This window comes from Felis catus, chromosome A1 (genome assembly GCF_018350175.1).
Source record: "Felis catus isolate Fca126 chromosome A1, F.catus_Fca126_mat1.0, whole genome shotgun sequence".
Taxonomy (NCBI): Eukaryota; Metazoa; Chordata; class Mammalia; order Carnivora; family Felidae; genus Felis; species Felis catus.
Window position 1 is genome coordinate 208908882 of NC_058368.1, and position 20956 is coordinate 208929837.

At 39.9% G+C, this 20956-nt stretch overlaps 1 protein-coding gene across 1 annotated transcript in view; it reads right to left on the bottom strand.

The window, feature by feature from the left end:
* WDR70 (WD repeat domain 70) overlaps positions 1-20956 on the bottom strand; it is a 298625-nt gene that overhangs the window by 11778 nt on the left and 265891 nt on the right. The window contains exons 14-17 of the mRNA XM_019811747.2: positions 13337-13437; positions 11609-11688; positions 9492-9608; positions 7083-7245 (exon numbers count right to left, since the gene is read on the bottom strand). Of these exons, the coding sequence (XP_019667306.1) occupies positions 7083-7245; positions 9492-9608; positions 11609-11688; positions 13337-13437 (461 nt within the window). The remainder of the gene's footprint in view (positions 1-7082; positions 7246-9491; positions 9609-11608; positions 11689-13336; positions 13438-20956) is intronic.

Genomic DNA, 20956 nt, shown 5'->3' on the forward strand with positions numbered 1-20956 from the left:
TGTGAGATCATGACCTGAGCCGAAGTCAGACGTTTAACTGACCAAGCCACCCAGGCACCCCCACTCTTGCCACTTTTATCCAACATAATACTAAAGTCCAAGCCACAACAATCAGACAAGAAAAACAAATGAGGCATCCATGGTGGTAAAGAAGAAGTTAAACCATCACCATTAGCAGATGACATTATACTACACATAAAATATCCTAAAGACTCCACCAAAAACATATTAGAAGTAATAAATGAATTCAATAAAGTTGCAGTACACAAAATTAATCCCCAGAAGTTGTTAGTGTTTCTATACACAAATAAATAAAGTGCCAGAAAGAGAAATTAAGAAAATAACACTTACAATTGCACCAAAAAGAATAATATACCTAGAAATAAACTTAACCAAAGAGGTGAAAGAATGTACTCTGAAAACTATAAAACAATGATGAAAGAAATTGAAGATGACACAAACAAATGGAAAGATATTCCATGCTCATGGATTGGAAGAACAAACATTATTAAAATGTCCATATTACCCAAAGCAATCTACAAATACAATGTAATCCCTATTAAAATACCAACAATATTTTCTACAAATCTAGAACAAATAATCTCAAAATTTGTATGGAACCACAAAGACCCCGAATATCCAAAGCAATCCTGAGAAAAAAGAACAAAGATAGAGGTATCAGAACACCAGATCTTAAGATATACCACAAAGCTGTAGTAATCAAAACACCATGGCACTGGCACAAAAATAGACACATAGTTCAATGGAACAGACTAGAGAGCCCAGAAATAAACCCACACTTCAATGCTCAATTAATCTATAGCAAATGAGGCAAGAATACACAGTGGGGAAAAGGCTGTCTTCAATAAATGGTGTTGGAAAAACTGGATAGCTACAGGCAAAAAAATGAAATTGGACCACTTTCTTCACACCATACACACACACACACACACACACACACACACACACACACCTCAAAATGGATTAAAGACCTAAATGTGAGGCCCAAAACCACAAAAATCCTAGAAGAGAGCACTGGCAATAATTTCTGTGATATCAGTTGTAACATTTTTCTAGATATGTCTCCTAAGGCAAGAGAACAAAAGCAAAAATAAACATGTGGGACTCCATCAAAATAAAATGCATCAAAATAAACAGCAAAGGAAACCATCAACAAAACTAAATGATAACCTACCAAATAGAAGATATTTGCAAATGACCTATCCAATAAGGGGTTAATATTCAAAATATATAAAGAGGAGTCATAAATTCAGCAGAAGAAAAGATTCTTTTTACAATGGCATAAAAATGTGAAAGATCTATTTAAAGAAAACTTAAAAATACTACTGAGAGGTAAAGAGATGTGACTAAATAGAAAGACATACCCTGCTCTTGGTTTAAAAGAACCAATATTGTAGGGGCGCCTGAGTGGCTCAGTCAGTTGAGCGACCGACTTCAGCTCAGGTCATGATCTCTCAGTCTGTGAGTTCGAGTCCCGCGTCAGGCTCTGTGCTGACAGCTCAGAGCCTGGAGCCTGCTTCAGATTCTGTGTCTCCCTCTCACTCTGCCCCTCCCCCACTCTTGCTCTCTCTGTCTCAGAAATAAACATTAAAAAAAATCTTTAAAAAAAGAACCAATATTGTAAAACTCTATCTAAGTTAATATATAACTCAATTCCAGTAAAAATATTACCAAGAATTGAGGTGGGGGGAGGTGTTTCCTAGATAACTTAGAGTAAAGTCATGGATACCTATAAAAATAGAAAATTTTTACTAAGAAGAATAATGAGAAGAATAATGTAGGAAGGCCTACAACAATGAAAAGTTTGGTACTGCTACTTGAACAGACCAATTAATAGAACAGAAGAGAGAGCCCATAAATTGGCTAAAATTCATATGTAAGTGCAGTGTGTGTAACGATGTGATTTCAATTCAATGAGGAAAACTAGATCATCCAACTAAAAAGTGTTACAGCAACTGGCTAACCAAGAGGAAAAAATTAAACTGGAGCTCTGCTGTTGTAGGCTGGAAAAAGAGTCCCTCCCAAAATATCCACCTTAAATCCCTGGGAGCTGTGAATATTACCTTATTTGGAAAAAAAGGTCTTTGCAGATGTGATTAAGGACTTTAAGATGAGGAGATGGTCCTGGATCATCTTGGGTGGGCCCCAAATGACATCAGAGGTATCCTTGTAAGACAGAAGAGGAAACCAACACAAAGCACAAGGCATTGCCAAGATGGAGAAGAGACTGGGGCAATGTGGCTACCAGCCCAGCTAGCAGGCAGCCTCCAGAAGCTAGCAGAGGCAGGGAACAAATTTTCCCCTAGAGCCTCTGTATGGAATGCGGCTCTGGTGACACCTTGATTTCACACTTCCGGCCTGCAGAACCATGAGAGAATTAAGTTCTGTTTTTCAGGCCACCAAGTTTGTGGTAATTTGTTACAGTGGCCACAGTATACAAATATACCTTCCTCACTCCCTTCACTAAAATAATTTCAGGTGAACAGAAATTTAACCCTAAAAAATAATTTAAAAAATGGTGAAATAGAAAGATGGGAGAATCTGAAGAATTACCTTAGATGGGAAGCCTTCCTAACTAAAACAAAACCCAAGAAGGAAAAAATTCCTAAAGGTGACTACATTAAAATAAATTTGATAGCACACTGCTCCAAATAGGTTTGTGTGTGTTTACACACAAAGCAAATTACTGAGGTATCTCTATAAATGTTGAACTAATACCGCTGATTATTGGGTGATATTAACAATGTATAATTTATAGGAGGGTGTCAAAGATCTTACTTACTATTGAAGAGAATGAGACACTGAGAAGATACCTTTTAGAACCTACTGGATAGTAAGTCCTTGCTAGAACCAAGGCCAGGGAGCTGGCCTTAGAATTTCCAGGTTATTGTTCTAACTTCTAACAGCTAATTACTTTGATGGAGGATCTAACTTTAATGTTGTATGTAATTTTCATGTCTGAGAGTTTAGGTAATACATGCACATAATGAACAAAACTTTCCAGCATTGCTAACAGGCAGACTATGGAACTTTGAAGGCCCCTTTCACTTTCACACACACAACCCCATTCCTGTTCCTTTGTTCACTACTTAAAACATACCTACCACCTCCATTTCTTGGCTCTCCTCCCAGAGGGAGTCCAGGTATAGATGAACAGATATGTATATAGATACATCCACTGCTTAAAAACACAGGTAGACATCATGTTTTATAAGCTGGTTTCTGTTTTTGCTTGTAGGTTGGTTTTGTACTTAGGAGATTAGGCCACATCCATCCACATATATATCTAGCCCATTCTTTATACTTTCTTGATATCTTTCATTGTATGGATAGGCTATGCTTTTCTAAAACAATACCCCATTGAAGGACATTTACATTGTTTTCAGTCTTTTGCTTTCCTACACAATACTGAGCTTAATATCTTTGGACATACATATTTGCCCACTTGTGCAAAACTTCCTGAAATACAATTGCCAAGTCAAAGGGTATTTGCATTTTAAATTTGTATAGATAGTGCCAAATTTTTCTCCAAATGATGCTCACTATGTTTAGCAAATTTTAAAACATGGCTCTGTTTATTCCTCTCTCCTCAGTTAATTTTTTTGTATGTTTCTAAACAAGTTTCTTTAAGTATAAAAAAAACCCTAATAGTAATAGAAAATAATGACCCCATTAAAAACTGAGTGTCAACAGAGGCACAATCTACAAGCTTATCTGACTGCCAATGATGCGTTGACATACATTAGCTTACACACATACAAATTCTATACAAAAGGCAGCTAAGTGTGCACTATTTAGTTGGCCAGCCTTGATATGACCCTCTTAGGTGCTGTAATATTATCCAACTAATGGTTCAGAGATGTTCCATCTGTACTGTCTGGTTATTAGTACACACTGTGAACCACCACCACTGACATGCCACAGTCTGTTCTGCTACAACATGTACAGCAGCGGATGCAGTGCTCCCCCCCCCCCCCCCCACTCCCAAAGGCCCTCAAATCTCTTTAGCATTTTTGTGTGGGGTGCTTTCACTCACAACAGCAGCACCTATCTGTCTTTGTCAGAGGGCTATTAGCAGGTTGCTAAAGCCCTGGAAAGCTGGAAGTACATGGGAATGTCTCCCCCCAACCCCACCTGCAGCCATTAGCAATAACCAATAGATACTGGGGTATAAATACTCCAGTTACCATGCCTCTGACCAGGGTCTCCAGGGTTACCCTGTAGAGCGAGCCAAAGTGACCCCCTTGAAACTGTGCTTGATACTCCCTTACTTGGTTTCATTACAGTTCTCCACTCTCCTCCTGGTTTTCTCTATGGACACTTCCTAATAAATCACCTTTATATGAATCTTTTTCTCAGGTCGGCTTCTAAGAAACCCAAGCTATTGCTTCTTTTGGCTAAGGTCAAGTGTAGTATCTGTTCTTATCAGTTTAAGAAATCCAAGCTAAAACAATGTGTTTTTTCTTTTATGCAAAGTAGCTCATAATGATTAGCAGATAGGGAACTTATATTGCTATAACACGTACACTGATTTGGTTTATAAGTGATTTTTTTTCCAGCACAGTAATGTTTTGAAAAGTGATCAGTGTCCAGCTTTCTCATAATTTAAAAGAAAACTTTAATATATAAAGACACCAAGAAAAAAACCTGACTATACCTCCAGTAATACAAAAATACATATGGCCAAGTTTATTTAATGTAGCTCTGTTAGAAATTGCAAAATACTGGAACACCCTAAATACCCACTCATAGGAGACAGCTGAATAAACTATGTGCCTCCCTACACTGGAGCACTATGCAGCTGTGGAAAAATGAGAAGGAGCTCTGGGAACCGATGTAGAGTGATCTCCAGGGCATAATCCTAAGTGAAAAATAGCAGAGCCCAAAAGGGTATTTATATTATGCTACCCTTCATGTGAGAAAGGAGAGGGTGTAAGAAAATACTCACAAATCTGTTCGTTTGTGCAAGAGACCTACAGGAAAGATAGGGCAGAAACTAAAGAGATTAATTACCTGCAGAGGTGGGTGGGGAAGAGACTGAGTGAGGCAGGCTATGGGCAAGAAAAACAAAGATGAACTGTGGCACATCTTGTGGTATCAGAAAGTAAGGAAGTGCTCAAAAAAATACAGGGATCTGTCAAAAGAGGACAGGAGTTATTCTGAAGGAGATTCTTTTAGCCAAAGTTGGAACAATTTGAGCAAAAACCTAAATAATGATAGTACTGAATTTTAACCCATAAAGTATTTTGAAGTCCACACTGATATAAAAAATACTTGAAAAATAAGTAAATGTGGGAGAAGGGACAATTCTTCCTTTTAGTAGAATTCTAATTAATAAATGTGGAAGAAACAGGGAAATAGAAAATCACCATTAGGCAAACACCACAGTAATAACTACTGCAGGCAAATCTACCCACGGATAATAAAATTAGAGAGCCAAAGTTTAAAGAGGGGCAGGATTTTCAGAGCTGTAAAATATCACCCCCAAATAATTTATTAACTCAAAATAATGACAGTAACTTACAGTGGAGAAACTTGGCAGATATCACCTTAACCAGGTGACCAAGGTCAACCTCACCACCGGTAAGACATACTGACATGACATTCTTGATATGATGAACCCAAAGGGATACAACATCAGCCCTGAATTATGTTTGCCTAAAATACACAGTTTCATTCCAATTGTGTGAAATATCAGACAAATCTAAACTGAGAGACAAAATGTACAAAATAACAGACCAGTGTTCACCAGAAGTGCCAAGGTCATGAAAGACAAGAAAGACTGAGAAACCGTAAAGACTGGGTGAGACTAGGGGCACCTGGGTGGCTCAGCTGGTTAAGCATCTGACTTTTGAAATCGGCTCGGAGTATGATCTTGCGGTTTATGAGATGGAGCCCCGCGTCAGGCTCTGGGCTGACAGTGTGGAACCTCCTCGGGATTCTCTCTGTCCCTCCCTCTCTGCCCCTCTATCCAACTCTCTCAAAACAAATAAATAAACTTTAGGGAAAAAAAAAGACTGGATGAGACTAGGGAGAAACAACTAAATGTAATATGGTGATATGGGACCCCTGACAGGATCCCTAGAGAGAGAAAGAATATCAGTGGATAAACTGGGGAAAATCAAGTAAGGTCTGTTGCTTCATCAATAACATTGTACCAATATTAATTTTTCTAGCATTGCTAAATAGTTGTACTGTGGTTATGTAAGGTGGTAACATTAGGGTAAGTTGGGTGAAGAGTGTACATGAGCTCTTCGCAATTTTTCTGTAAGTCTAAAATTGTTTAAAATAAAAAATTAAGAATCCAAAATTCTACAATACTACCTTTCTTTTGTGTAAATTTATCTGTTTTAGTGGCTTTAAGAAACACTACAAGTTCATCCATGTTGAGCTATTTCAGGGAATCTGAGCAGGCAGGCTTTACTCTATGTACGTGTTACGTACATAGTTCTGCAAATAAAAGAAGTCCTTAATGACAGACCTACAGACTGCTCCCCTTCATTTGCTTTTATCTCTCTTCAACTAAGATAATGCATATAGTGATTTTCCTTTTTTCAGTCACAGATAGAATGGGCTTCATACAATGGGTTTCCACTGGGCTAAAACTCTGATGAAACTGACCTACTTTAAAAATTCACCATTTTAGGGGCGTCTGGGTGGCTCAGTTGGCTAAGTGTCTGACTTTGGCTCAGGTCATGATCTCACAGTTCATGGGTTCAAGCCCCATGTCAGGCTCTGTGCTGACAGCTTGGAGCCTGGAGCCTGATTCAGATACTGTGTCTTCCTCTCTTTCTGTTCCTCCCCCACTTGCACTCCGCCTCTCTCTCTCTCAAAAATAAATAAAGATTAATTTTTTTTTTTTTTTTTTTTTTTTTACCATTTTAAGAGTCCTAAGATACAAACAAATGCCTAGGTTCAGGACTATGAGTACCTGGCTTATTTTTCATGCTCAAGAATAGAACAAGAAATGGAGAGTTAGAACCTCAAAGCAGCCATTGTTACATTCTTTCCTATTCATTAAACATAATAATTTTTCTTATTTTAAAGGGTTGTTTTCTTACTTAGAATATGCTGGAGAAACCCAATATGGGTTGTCTTCGGCTGCTTTAGCATGCCGCAAAATGGCTTCCCGGGGATTGCTGTCATCAGTTTTGTCCAAAGCAATGTTCTTCACAATGTATGATGACAGAGTGCCCCCATGGGTTCCAACCCGGCCACCACGACCTGTTTCAAAGGAAAAAAAACAATCAGATAATGGAATGAGCATGACAGTATATATGTATACCTTGTATACACTGTACTTATCTGAAAAGGCTGAGAATCCTTCAGTCCTGGCTTCCAAGGTGGCTGGTTACATGAGTAACAGAGTGAGGCCAGAACTTCACATTTACCCGATTTTTGGCATCCCCTATGGAATCAAGGTTTGGAGCACTCTGGGGCTTCTTCAGACCTTGGTCTGAGGTGCACAGATCTCAAGAATACTTCAGTATCATCCTTTCAGCTTTCACAACCAAAGTAGGAAATCACCAAACCTTAACTTTCCCATAACATTTTTAAATAGAAAGAGATGTTTTTTTGATGTGTTTTAGCTGTTTAACTTACATAGTGATACTAATGCAGCAGGAATTACAAATACTTTGCCATGAATATGCCTTAAAAACATTCCTCAGGCATGAACATTTGAAATTCAATTAATAAAAATAACCAATATTTGTTAGACACTATTTTAGCCTTAAACAAACACATCTTAGGGCTTGCCATCTTCCAGGTACCTTGTAGGAGAGAAAACAAGTAAGTTGAATACATTGATTCACATTATTTTATGGTGCTGGAACTGCTCCAGTAGACAGAAAGCTCTGTAAGGGCAGGGATTTGTTAAGATCTGCTAGATCCTTAACAGCTAGCCTGGTGCCTGGTACTCAAAAATGTATGACATTTTAGGAAAAATTAAAAAACAAAACAAAAACGCATGAAGAGCCAAACTGTGCTAAAAAATTAATTCTATACATCAAAATAAGAGACTAAATAAGGCAGGAAAGAATTCATTGGGAAAGGATTTGTGTGGCTAGTAACTATTACGGTACTTAGAGGAAGGAGAGATCTCTTCAGGCTGAGGTGGTTGGGGAGGTCTTTGGGAAGAGGTAGATCCAGTTTGCAAAAGCTCAGAAGGCAGAGGTCACTTTGAGTGAGCAGAATGGCTTAAGTACAAAAGTATAGAAAGAGGACAATTCAATCAATGGGCATTTGCAGGCAGCAACGAACCAACAGTTAGTCGTATCAGAAGATCAGAGTAGGAGAGAAGTGAGGTGGAATGCTCAGAAGTGAGTTTGAGTACACTAAGGAGAACCTTGATTCTCTGAAAATGCAAATGGAAGTGGGAAGCTTATGAAATTTGGGGGCAGTAGCAACATGAAAGCCAGAGGAGTTGGGGCGCTGGGGTGGCTCAGTTGGTTAAGCACCTGGCTTTGGTTCAGGTCATGATCTCATGGTTTCATGAGTTCAAGCCCTGCATCAGGCTCTGCGCTGACAGCTCACGCTGTCTCTGTCTCTCTTAAAATAAATAAACTTAAAAAAAATTTTTAAAAAAGAAAAAAAAGAAAGCCAGAGAAATTGTAAATAAAAGCTGTGTATAAGATGGATGGAGGCAGGGTGGGGAGCAGAGAGAGAGACTGACTTGAGATAAGATGCCTAGTTAGAAGGGCTTTTCAATAATCCATGTAAGAATACTATTTGGGAACTTTGATTAGAATGGTGGCAGGGAAAATGAAAACAAAAAAAAAGTTTAGAGATGTGAAATGTTTCCAAAGCTGAAGGTGCAGGCCAAACAGATGTAGGCCCACAGCTGAGGTTCAAGATGAATGAACAAGTTAAAAGCTATATATAGGCTTAGGAGCCTAAGACAAGGGAAACCACACAAGCGATAGCTAGTAAAATGGGATTCCAGTAGAGGCATGTGTTCATGATAGCCAACGCTGTCTTGCTTTCTTCTGGTACCTATTTTCGTAAAAACTCTAAGGACCTTTATTCATCTTGTAGGGGAATGGGCAGCTCCATTATATCAACAAAGAACTCAATGATTGTAACTTTTTGCCTTGTGTGAAACCTAATCCAGTCTGGATTCTAGTACCCAAATGTTGTATATGAAGCCAATATTGAGAGCAGTGGTTTTATCACCAGGTTCTAGGAGCCCCAAAGTACTACCAAGGTCACCTAAAAGAGCTCAAGTTAGACAGCAAGCAGAGAGGGCTCTAGGCTTCCTCTCCATTTTTATCAGTCTTATGCATCAGGATTCTGCATCAGATCTTTAAACAAAAAGTTGCTAAAAAGAAAATGTCTAAAAACCACCATGTGGTAAAATCTCTCTGAAGACAAAGCAGCATCCAGGCAGAAAGCATCTTTCCAATTCTATACCAGTGACTCCACCCAGCCCCTCACCCCCCTCTGCAGATCACAGGTTAGACCACAGTCACCTGGGCCCGCTACAGGAGGTTCAGGTTTATGAGACTTCAGGGGATCCAGTCTGTCCTTCTCCAGCTGTTTCCTTGTACTCCGTTGGCGGGGCTCACGGAACATAGGCAAGGCATGAGCTACGAGAAGTCACAATTGAAAAATTTTATTATAATAATAACCCTTCCATCCCAAAACATAGCTGAAGCATGACTAACTAAAAGATGACATGGAAGTCATAATGACAGCCTTCATCTAATAATAAAAGACAGTCTTACTGTAACCAATTAGCCAATTTTGTTTGAGACCAGACTCATTGTTCACCTCTGCTGGCAACTAACGCCACTCAGGAAATACTGTCAAACACTGTCACGGAGACACCAGTGAGGCTCCCCATCTCCCAAGCCACGGGTAGCAGTTAAACTTAATTTCTGTGGTTTTGAAAAGAAACACTTAATGGGACTGCTTATTTTTTCTTGTAGGGCCCAAATGTGAATAATGCCAACAGCTTGCCTGTCAGCCCTGAAGTTTCCTTAGATGCCTCATAAACACTGGAATCACTTCACACGTTTCTGAAATGTGACCACCTCTCAGGAGGAGTTGACAACACTGAGTAACCGGAAGGGAGGAGCACTTAGCCCACTAAGTGGGATAAAGGTTGCCTTGAATGCATGGAGGTGCCTGAATCTCTTGGCATGGTGACTTGATGGGGACTTTTCCCTACTTCTATATGGTGGACAAAACAAAAGAATAAGAATCAAAGTAGTATTTGTCCCATTGCTATTGGTTGCTCACTCAATGTCAGAATTAAATTTCATAATATAAAACAGTATATAAATGTAAACGGGTAACAGTGATATTCTGGGGGACAGCAAGAGGGTTATCGGGGGGAAAGTTAAGTAATGATCTTTTTCTTGACCAAAAAATGTACCAGAATTATTTCTTTGGATCCTTACATGCTGAGTAAAACTTCTTTTAAAATAAAAAAAAATTTTTCCACGGGAGTGGGGAAGAGAAGGTAATGGGTTAATAGAGGTTCAAAGGGAATTTATAATATGAATGACAGAAATGTCTAAAATACCTAAAAAATTCTTCTAGTATCCCCCTACCCCTACCACCAGCTGGGGTCAGGACCATCTCCCTCACCAGTAAAACATGCCTGCCTTGAGTCAGGGGAGCTGAGAAACACAGTCACTAGTCACTCTGTTGGGCAACACGACACAACAGTATTTTTAGGAGGGGGAAAAATAGCTTTTCACTTCAAACGACTGGAGGAATTTAAGTAGGCCGCGTGTAATTACATGAGCTAGACTGGTTGTGACACCGACTTTAACACTTCTACTCTTGCAAAAAGTGTCATGGGATCTCCTTACTGATCGTAAGCTCCAAGGGACTTGGTCTTACAGGAGACCCACCACCAGAGAGAAAACCCAGCAGTACAGCGCCCCCTGGGCTTTAGATGGAGACCCCGGTAAAGTCCACAGAGCATCAGCTCATCACAATTGCTACTGCATCCAAGACGTCCTTCCTAGACACTAGTGGTGACAGATCTGAGGCTGTGGCTCTGGGAAAGACAAATCTGTCAGATTAACAAGGTTGTGTGACAAACCGGACAGAAGCTACTTATTCTGGTAAGATTTCTGGTGCCCACGGTAGTTCATTTTGTATCTAAATGTCTCTGGATCTATCACATGGTCACGGAGTCTCAGAGGGAGCTGACGGAGACCCTTTGCCTAGTCTCCTCACTCTCCTGATAACGTTCAGTTGTTCAACATCATACTGCAAGTCAGTAGTAGAACTGGACAAATCCAGGTCTCCTGATTCCAAGGCCAGCACTCTTTCTTGTTTATTCTTAGAACAGATTGTTATTCTTTAAAAGGCTGCTATGGAGTAATGCATTAGGCTCAAATAGGCTTTTCCCTTTTGGGTTGAAAGTTACATGAAATTACCCTGTCTCTGTGATGAGTCACAGAAGCTAAAGCAGTTAGCTGTTACATGACTCGCAGTTCTGTCCACATGATACTTTGTAATATATGCCTGGACTGTGAAAACTTTTTCTGTCTCTAAAGCCATGAGATCAACACCACATTACAGTAGAAGAGAGAGAGAAGACGATGGAGAGACCATGCTAACAACTTACGGGTGATGATGTAGTCCTGGGTTAGAGTCTCGGCTTGTTTTGCCTTCCGCTGGGTTTTAACCACACATAATTTTGCTCCCCTGGGGTGGGTAAGAGCACATTATTTTCTTTACTTGGTCTTACAAACAGAAAGTCATGTCAAAAACATTAGATACTTTCAGGAACACACTCTGTGCACACCATCTCGCCATGTCCTTGACTTTCTAAGGGATGGCAAAAGATGGGGCCTTGGTGATAAGGGATTAAATTTATGGGAAAGCAAGTCTGTCAGTCAGTGGTTACCACTGAGGGAAAGGGTTGGAGGGGTAATCAGGCAACAGAACACTAGTTTAAAAAATCTATAGAAATAACCCAAAGATGTAAGTTAAAGAGATACAAGTAAAATTAACCAGTCTTTTCACCCTGAAGGTCACACGGTTCAAATATTAGTTTATGTCTCATATGAAAGCAACCTGGGTGGTCTACACCCCAAGTGGCATTCGTCCACATCTCTAATGTAAGAGTACGAGTGTCTGGAACTGAGTTGGCTTGGCAGTGTTGTCATGGGGCTACTGCCCAAGAATGTGTGGGGTTAACCAAAAGTTTGATTAGGACATTTCACTTCTTCTTTAGCAATAATGAGCTATCCCTCTCAGGAAGCAAATACAAATAAAAAAATTTCTTAAAAATTCCACACGTAGAAGCTTCCAAATGGGTGCTATCAAATGGGGCTCATCATTTTCTCAAATGAAACAGACTCTCTCTCTCTCATTCTAATTACATTAGCATTTTCAATTCCTTTATTAAAAAACAAACAAAATCCTGTTTGTTCTTAAACACAATAAAAACTTTATTTTACAGGGCAAGAGTTCCAATGCTAGTGCACAAAGTTCCAAGGGAAGACCGACTGTCTGCTTCTATTTCTACCCAAACGAATTATAGCAATGCATATTCATTAACAGAGGATGAGTTTCCTTTCCTCAAAAAGGATGTGGGACCCAAAATAGGTTTATGGGGGACCCCAAAGAATTTAGCACATGAACTTTAATACTAGCTGACCAAGGCTCCCTCTAAAGAAAGAGCTAACCAAGCATCGTACCTTAACAGAGACAAACAAAACCATCCTTTTTGGGGGGGTGGTGACAAATGTCCACCTTTGTGCCCAAAGAAAATGAACACAGTTGAGGAACTGGTTGAGCCTCCAGTGAAGTTTTCAGACTTTTGAAACACATTGGTATATTTAAGTCTAACATTTGGGGTGGGCATGGGATTGAAGAGGAAAGAATCTGTGCTGTCCCCTTCTGCTGGCAGAGAACAACCCCACACATCCAAACTGCTACCTGATAAAAGCCCAAACAGAAAGGGAACAAAACAGACTAGCTGTTTCCATTTCCTGTGAGGGGTGAGTTCCCTGCTTTGTTAATCCCCTACATGTATCACAGCTAATGCCATGTCCAGGGTGGTATGCAAAGTGGGCAGGACTTTTCCCCCCTTTGCACTCAACATTTCAGCTAAAGGGCTGCAAATCCCCAGGAAACTTTCACTTTGAATTCTGTATGGATCAAGGGCAATATCCAAATCCTCTTTAAAGTACAATACCAGGAGTTTGAGGCTTTACTCTGTGCCAGCTGCATTTTCTAAAAGGGTGGATCCCCATCAAAGGGGGCAATAAGTAAAAGCAGGGTAGGAAAAGAAACCCTCCCCCCAGTTGTTGTCATCCATCTAAAACACGCAAGACTTATGAAATACCTCTGACTCTTGTTGGGGTCATAATACACTTTAGCCAATCCATTTCCAGTTCCTACCATGATCTGGTTCAGCTTTGGATGCCACAGGCAGCGGACAACACTCTGAAAAGGAAAGGCATGGTAATCAACTAAAGAAGCCAAGTAAAAATGGGAAAAGTCCCGCTGGTGCTTTGATGGCTACAGTCAGTTTACTAAACTGAATATCATCCTGATGGCTACCCGTAATTTTTAGGACATTTTCCTCTAAACTATAAGGCTGTGTCCCTGAGGTTCAGTTCTATTCCATCACTTATCTGTGTGATACCCTTTAAAGATGAACAAGTTGTTCCTTCCGACACCCCTCCTCTCATTCCTTGATAACCTTGTAACCACAAGGTTAGGCTTCCCCGGCTCCAGTGCCATGTGAAGCTGGCATCTCGGAATGCTGAACCCACATAACTCAGTTCTGCTTACCACTGAAGCAGATTTAGATCTCAGTGTTTCATGTTTTTATACACACAATATGTCCCTCTGGACAGCAGATTGAAGCCAGGTGGTTATTGTTTTTAGTTCACAAAGATCCAAATCTCATAAAGCTTTTTCAGGAACAACACATATTTGCAGGCATGGAATAATATCTCCCTATCTATGAGATAAACCAGCAGGACAATAGCAGAAGTAAAACAGAGACACGGCATACAAAGACTTGACATTAACCTGAATGAAAAGCTATTTAAGAGAAGGTCCACTGGAAGTTACGATCCTTTGAATTCATTACTGGTAAGGAAAATAAGTGGTGCCCTGGGGTCAAAAAGAATGAGTTCTCAGTGAGAACTACAACCTGTTTTTAATTTCTGTCTGTAGTAAGAGGGCCGAGGTGGGAGGTTTAGCAGGGGGGAAATGATGAAGGGGGGTGGGGGAAGATGAAGCTAAAATTGGTAGGCAGAAACACCATGTACTAGGTTCTGTGGATCTCATTCTGATAGAACAAGTAATGAGTGGAAACATCAATTCAAGATTTATTTAGAACCATCATGAGCCAAGCAACGCGCAAGGACTAAGAAAAAAGGGTACAATTAGATACTGCTATTTTAGGTTCTAATAGTAAAATGAAAACCATGGCATCCTTGTCTCCCAAATCTCTCTCGGGCTGAGTCTCTCTGGTTTCCTCTCTCTAACCATCCTGCTCCTTTGTTAAGACAGAGTATCTGTGAATCTCCTCAATCCCTTTTGGTAGAAATCCTGGCTCCCTACCTGCCTGGCAAAAAGTATGCATACAGTTATTCGGCTACAAATCCTTCTCTGAGATTCCTGAGGAACTTAAGAGGAAATGTAAGAGTCTGCAGGACTTCGAATTCATGTCTGATAATACTCTTTAAGAGCGGTTCTTAAGCTCTGCACCACTGAAGACAGCTGAGATGTTCTGCTGAGAAAATAAAATCAGAGTGGCTGTTTTTTCCTGGTTGGTAGGCAGTAAAATGAAGTTAAAAGGGCAGGTTTTTACAATTTTAGGTTTTCTTTCCACAACTTTTCTTAAATCTATGGTGCCTGCTACCCAGTGTCTACCAGCAAGTGCTAAAAGATGATAAAACATACAATAGTGAGTATTAATAAAAAAAAAATCAGAAACAGTAAGCATCTTATATACAGAATGGCTTCTGGGGGAGGGTTGTCATTTTGTACACATGTCTGTGAAACCCACTTGATAATGTATGACTGTAAAAGACACATTTTATCTAACAAAACTGTGCTTGGTTGGTAAGATGGAATTAAGTATATCAACAGTTCATGGTCTACAAAGCACAGCCTGACTTACAGGTGCTCTGCCACTGAGATTAATTTGAGAACCAGGCCTTGACCACTGCAAATTTCCAGGTCATGGCCAGGTGCACAGAAACATGAGAAAAGTCACAAACATAACTTCATAAACCCTACCAAGAATAAGTTCATCCAAGTCAATACTCACCCTCATGTCACTGCTTATATGTCATCATGCAAAGACTGCCCCTTTTAAAACTGTACCCCACAACTGTCCTTACTCTGCTTTTTCATGTTTCTAAAACATGTTCCACCTTTTAACATAATATATAATTTGTCGTTAATTTTGCTTATTATCTGCCTCCCCAGTGTGAACATAGTTTGCATACAGGCAGAGATCTTGGTGTGTTTCGGGTGGGAGTGTTTCCCAAATGCCCAGTTTAGTGTGTGGTGCTCAATAAATATTTGTTGAAGGAATGAATTAAAAGTTACAGTTCACCCAAGCCTAAATGGACTGCTTTGCTAAGTGGAGTTAGAGACGATTTTCAAGTTAAAATCATTACTGCCTATGGAGAACAATTTTATTTCTCTAGATCATTATTATACTCAAATATCCTACAAACAAAGTAGGGTTCGTTTCCTCCCAGTGTGGTCCTAAATAAAGGGATGTGCATGAACCAGAGAGCAAGAGAAGATAGTAAGAGGGACTTTCAAGGGCTCTCCGAAATCCCAGCCACCTACAGATGGCCCCAGGACAGTCTTAAGGACATAGTATTAAAGGTATTTCTCTTCCTTGGTTCTCTAGAAGTCTGGCTAAGCAGTCTAAGATTACTGGTTCTCAAATATGTTTTCAAGTGAGCAGGGTGCAGAATTGGAGAAGATCCACAGTGTAGGCCTGGTAAATTCCAAGACACCCAGCCAAATAGGCAGTTTCCAGGGGCAGCAGGTTACCGTTACTCTCTCCCTCTACGCTGAGGGTGTAAATGTTAGAGAGAGGCAACTGCCCAGGCCAACAGACCAATGTCTGATTGCTTTCTAGGGAGTCCAAAGTCAGGGCACTGCACCTCTATTCCTGTTCACGTCCTCTACCCTCTACAGCTCTTAGACACACACATGGCTGGTCAGCATAAACGCTCAGGGAGAAGCACATTTACCCTCCTTTTCACATGGAAGCAGGGAGAATGCAAATAAGACCCGCTGAACTAAACAGTCATTCCAGAGCTCCATCCATTGTGGCGATGAGTCACCAAAGCAGCCAATGAGGGCTCTGCGAGCAGTCTAACTTAGGCAAAGGATACTTAAGGCTCAATTACCCTAAGACTGGTTATTAATCAAATACTACAGGGATTCCAAAACATGGAATGAAGAAACAGAATTCAAAGTCAAAGGTGGGTGGGCCTTTTCTGTTTATTAATATTTATTGTGTGTGTTTAGCTAACCTTTGTAAACTTTGCAGCTAATGCGGCTCCACACTTTGTCCTGTCAAGGAAATGCATCTTAGAGCAGAGAGCTGGCCATCTGCCAAACCAAACAATCCCTGAGACAGCGGCAGGGCTGGGGAGCAAGCCGAGCTGCCACGCTGCTAACTTGTCAAACATACATACCGGGCTTTACTTAACAACAATGGGACACGTGCCTGCTAGAAACCCAACGAACTATCAGAAGACAGATGAGCTATAGTTACTTAAAGAGAGTGCATTCAATCAAGCAACCATCCACCCAAGACTTCCTTCGTCCTCTGGCCTGGAGGAGGTGCTTCTGTGGCTGGGGGTTGACACAGTTAGACTGACAGATTTCCTGAGCAATGCAGCAAACATAGGGTACATAACATGTCTGAATGGCAGGACCAGAGAAGAATATGGCACAAGAGCTACAAGGGTCCAAGGAAAAGCCTTCACACCGTATCATGAGATTCAAATGGCGGAAGACTACTATAGTGCAAAGAACTAGATTCTGAAAATAGGCTGCATCTTTTAATATACTGATTTGCTTAATTAAATTAATAAAGCATTTTATTCTCACACGAATCTACTTCATCCTACCAAAACAATGCAGGTCCACTAATGGCCTCCTCTAGCTACCTAAGCTGAACTCCATTTTAGCATAAAATTAGGTTCAGTCTTGTAGACCAAAGCCTACTTTCATTTCAGCATTATAATTTGGTAGTGCAGAGTAACCACAATCTGCCCCAAAGGTACTTAACTCTAGCAGCAGCCAGAAAGAGACGGTACTAGGGCTGGAGATCATAAACAAGATGACAGGAAGGAGGTACGAGACTAATGTGCTTAATACAGAGATCTTTCTTCTCCGCAGGGACCAAAGGAAAAAGAGGGCGGTGGGCTGGGGAGAAAAAGAGCACTGTGTACAAATAGCAGTATCAATATTCCAAAACAGGAATTTCGGAATTACCCCTCAGCAAAAATAAAAAGGCCACAAAAAATTCCAAATAATTTATTTCTGTGGTTTTTCTGGTTTACTTTAAGCAAAATCATGGAAGCAAATAAAGACAGGAGAAGGAAACCAATGAGAGAAATGAATTTATATTTAAGGACACGGTGGGAAGGGAACTACTAAGTATCTGGAACTTTATATTATTTAAAGTAATTGAATCCTTGCAACAATACTACAAAATTAGTAACGTCAGTCTCATTTCACAAGAACAAGAAACCGAGGCTTGTAGGAGGGTGTGTGACTTTCCTAAGGCCACATAACTTGTAGAGAGAGGAGCTGGGATCAGTGGGGAGGTTTTCTCAACTCCAGTGCTCATTTCCTGATTCTACTTAATTATGCAAAGTCCTATTTTAGAAGATGGGGAGGAAGGGCTGTGGGAGATTTGAAATCATTCCCAAACCCACCTCAGCCAGAAGTAGAAATCTTAGCAAGTTTATATTAAAAAGCAGATGGTATAACTAAAATCATAAAGGAAAAGGCCGACTACTACCCAGGTCATAAATGTTACTATAAAAGAAATCGATGCCTGTGTAATATCTGAGGCATCTGTAATACACATATCTAAACACACCCTTATTCTACTTTACATGCTAAAAGAAGCCTAACATCCTTCATAATTTTATATCTTAAACATGATTATGATGAAACACACTTCCTGATCCTTCCCAGCTGCTGACCCACACTGTAAACCAAACTCCATCTGGTTTTTTCATGTTTGGTTTTTGTCACATAGTACACGAATGGATAAGTTAACTAGCGATCCTTTGGGAGAACAAGCGTTTTTCGGAATTTTCAAATAAGGAGGCTTACACCTGTCTATGAAGGAGACGGTCCAATTGTTTTGCAGACCTGTGCAGTGGCAGCCTTGTAGTCACGGACATCCTGGGGAATACCCAGTGCATTTGAGTGGCTGCTTGGGCGCTGATTCCCAAGGCTAAGATCACAGATCAAGATGAGTCCAAAATAAACAAAAAGCAGATGAAAATGGAAAACTACTGGAGAAAGAACTTTCTTCAAATTTCACTCACCCAAGGTTTATTTCACAGAAAGAAAAACTGCTTTCTAAATTAAAATACTGAACCACAGAGGTAGAAGAGTAAGATGGGAATTCTTTATACTTTTCTAGGCTGTTTGTCCTGTCCTGCCAAAGCTCTGCTTTTCCCAAACTTGGATTATTCTGCAGTATGCATGGACCATGGGGCTCGGCCTCATCCCTCTGAAGTTCAGGAAGCAAACCTGGCGAATAAGCCTCAGTCTCCAATAAATACAACTCTTCAACACCCACCTGATCTCCATGGAGACATCCCTCAAATGAAAAAAATTAAAGACAGACATTTTCTCTGCTCTTCTAAGTCCACACTTATCCTTTTTTTCCTCTTCCAACTCCAAGGAAGCTCTACCATGAAGGCCAGACATGTACCAACTGTCACTCTCTGCTGGAAATCTTCTCAACATTCCCCCCTTCCCTGCCCCAAATAATTTTCTGATAACCCAGATAGCATCTCAATGGTGAAAAGAAAAAAAAGGCCACACCATTTTTATAGACGTAGGGTTTGCTGCAGAAAAACCAAACAAGGAAAATGTTGCTCTATACTTGCCATAAATATCTGATAAAGATGTACAGATTATGCCTTTTAAAAACTAGCACCCAATTATCGAATTAATTCTCATCAAACCCATGAAAAATTCATTTATTAAAATCTTTTCATTTTCAGCCTATGCTCTAAAATTAAGTAACTGTTAAAGCAACAAAAATCCGAAAACCTGGTAGTTGTCCTTGGCACTAAATGAATCACATCTGTATCTGATAATAAAAATGCCTAAAGAATGTCATCACAAGAAAAAGTTCTCAGAGGAAACGGAAGGTCTCTTGGGTAAGAAAATTAAATACAATTTTCTTCGTCTAATTCAAAACACTAATGTTAGTTCGCTCCAATCCACTTATTTGAGAAGAATTTATAAAGGCAAAGAAAGCACAAATAATGACTGAAGAAAACTGGTAATTACTCTTATTAACAACATTCTGGGAGCAGGAAATGGGAAGCTGGAAGCTGGAGTCCACAAGATAAGTGACACCTGTGGTGAAGCCCACCAGGCAAATATCCCAGCGGTACCACACCACAGTGATCCACATAGAAGCAGCACTTACTGGAGGCACAGTCCCACAATTCTGGCAGAGCTTCCCACTGGTGGGCACAGGATAGTTCCAGGTGTGCTGAAACAGGGAGCTCCTCGGGACTGAAATGGGCCTAGGGCACTAGAGCCTTAGGCAAATCAGTTCCAGCAAAGAGGAGCCTTATCTGTTTATACCACACATTATCATTATGGGCACCAGGTTGAGAAAAAGCTTCCGAAGCACTACCTAATGCCATGTCTCTCACTCTGATCTACACAGACCCAGGACTCTTTATCCTTCTTCATTTATGAAGAGTTAGAGATGGCCAAGACTGTACATGAAAAACCCACAGCTAACATCATATTCAGTGGTGAAAAACTGAGAGAAAAAAGAGAAAATGGTGAAAATTCAGTGGTGAAAAATTCAGTGGTGAAAAAAAAAGAGAAAATCTTTCTCCTAAGATCAGGAACAAGATAAAAATGTCCACTCTCACCATTTTTATTGAACATAGTACTGGAAGTCCTAGCTATAGCAATCAGACAAGAAAAAGAAATAAAAGGCATCCACATTGGTAAGGAAAAATAAAACTTTTCTATTTGCAGATCACATGACATTATATATAAAAATCTCTAAAGACCACCAAAAAACTATTAGAACTAACAAATGAATTTGGCAAGGTCACAGGAAACAAAATCAATATACAGAAATCCATCACATTCCTATACACTAATAATAAAGTGGCAGAAAGAGAAATTAAGAAAACAATCTCATTTAAATTGCACCCAAAATAACAAATTACCTAGAAATAAGCTTAACCAAAGAGGGGAAAGACCTTTATTCTGAAATAAAAAACAGTGATGAAAGAAATTAAAGATGACACAAACAAATGGTAAGATGTTCCATGCTCATGGAGTGGAAGAAAAAACATTGTTAAAATGTCCACATTACCTAAAGCAATCTATGGATTTAATGCAATCCCTATCAAAACACCAACAGCATTCTTCACAGAACTAGAACAAAGAATTCTTAAAATGTGTATGGAATCACCAAAGACCCCGGATAGCCAAAGCAATCTTGAAAAAGAGGAACAAAACCGGAGGTATCACAATCCCAGATATCAAGATATACTACACCAAGCTGCACTAATCAAAACAGTATAGTACTGGCACAAAAATAGACACATAAATCAAGAGACCAGAATAGAGAGCCCAGAAGTAAATCCATAATTATACGGTCAATTAATCTTCAACAAAGGAGTTGAGAATATGCAATGGGGGGAGAAAAAAACAGTTTCTTCAACAAATAGTGCTGGGAAAA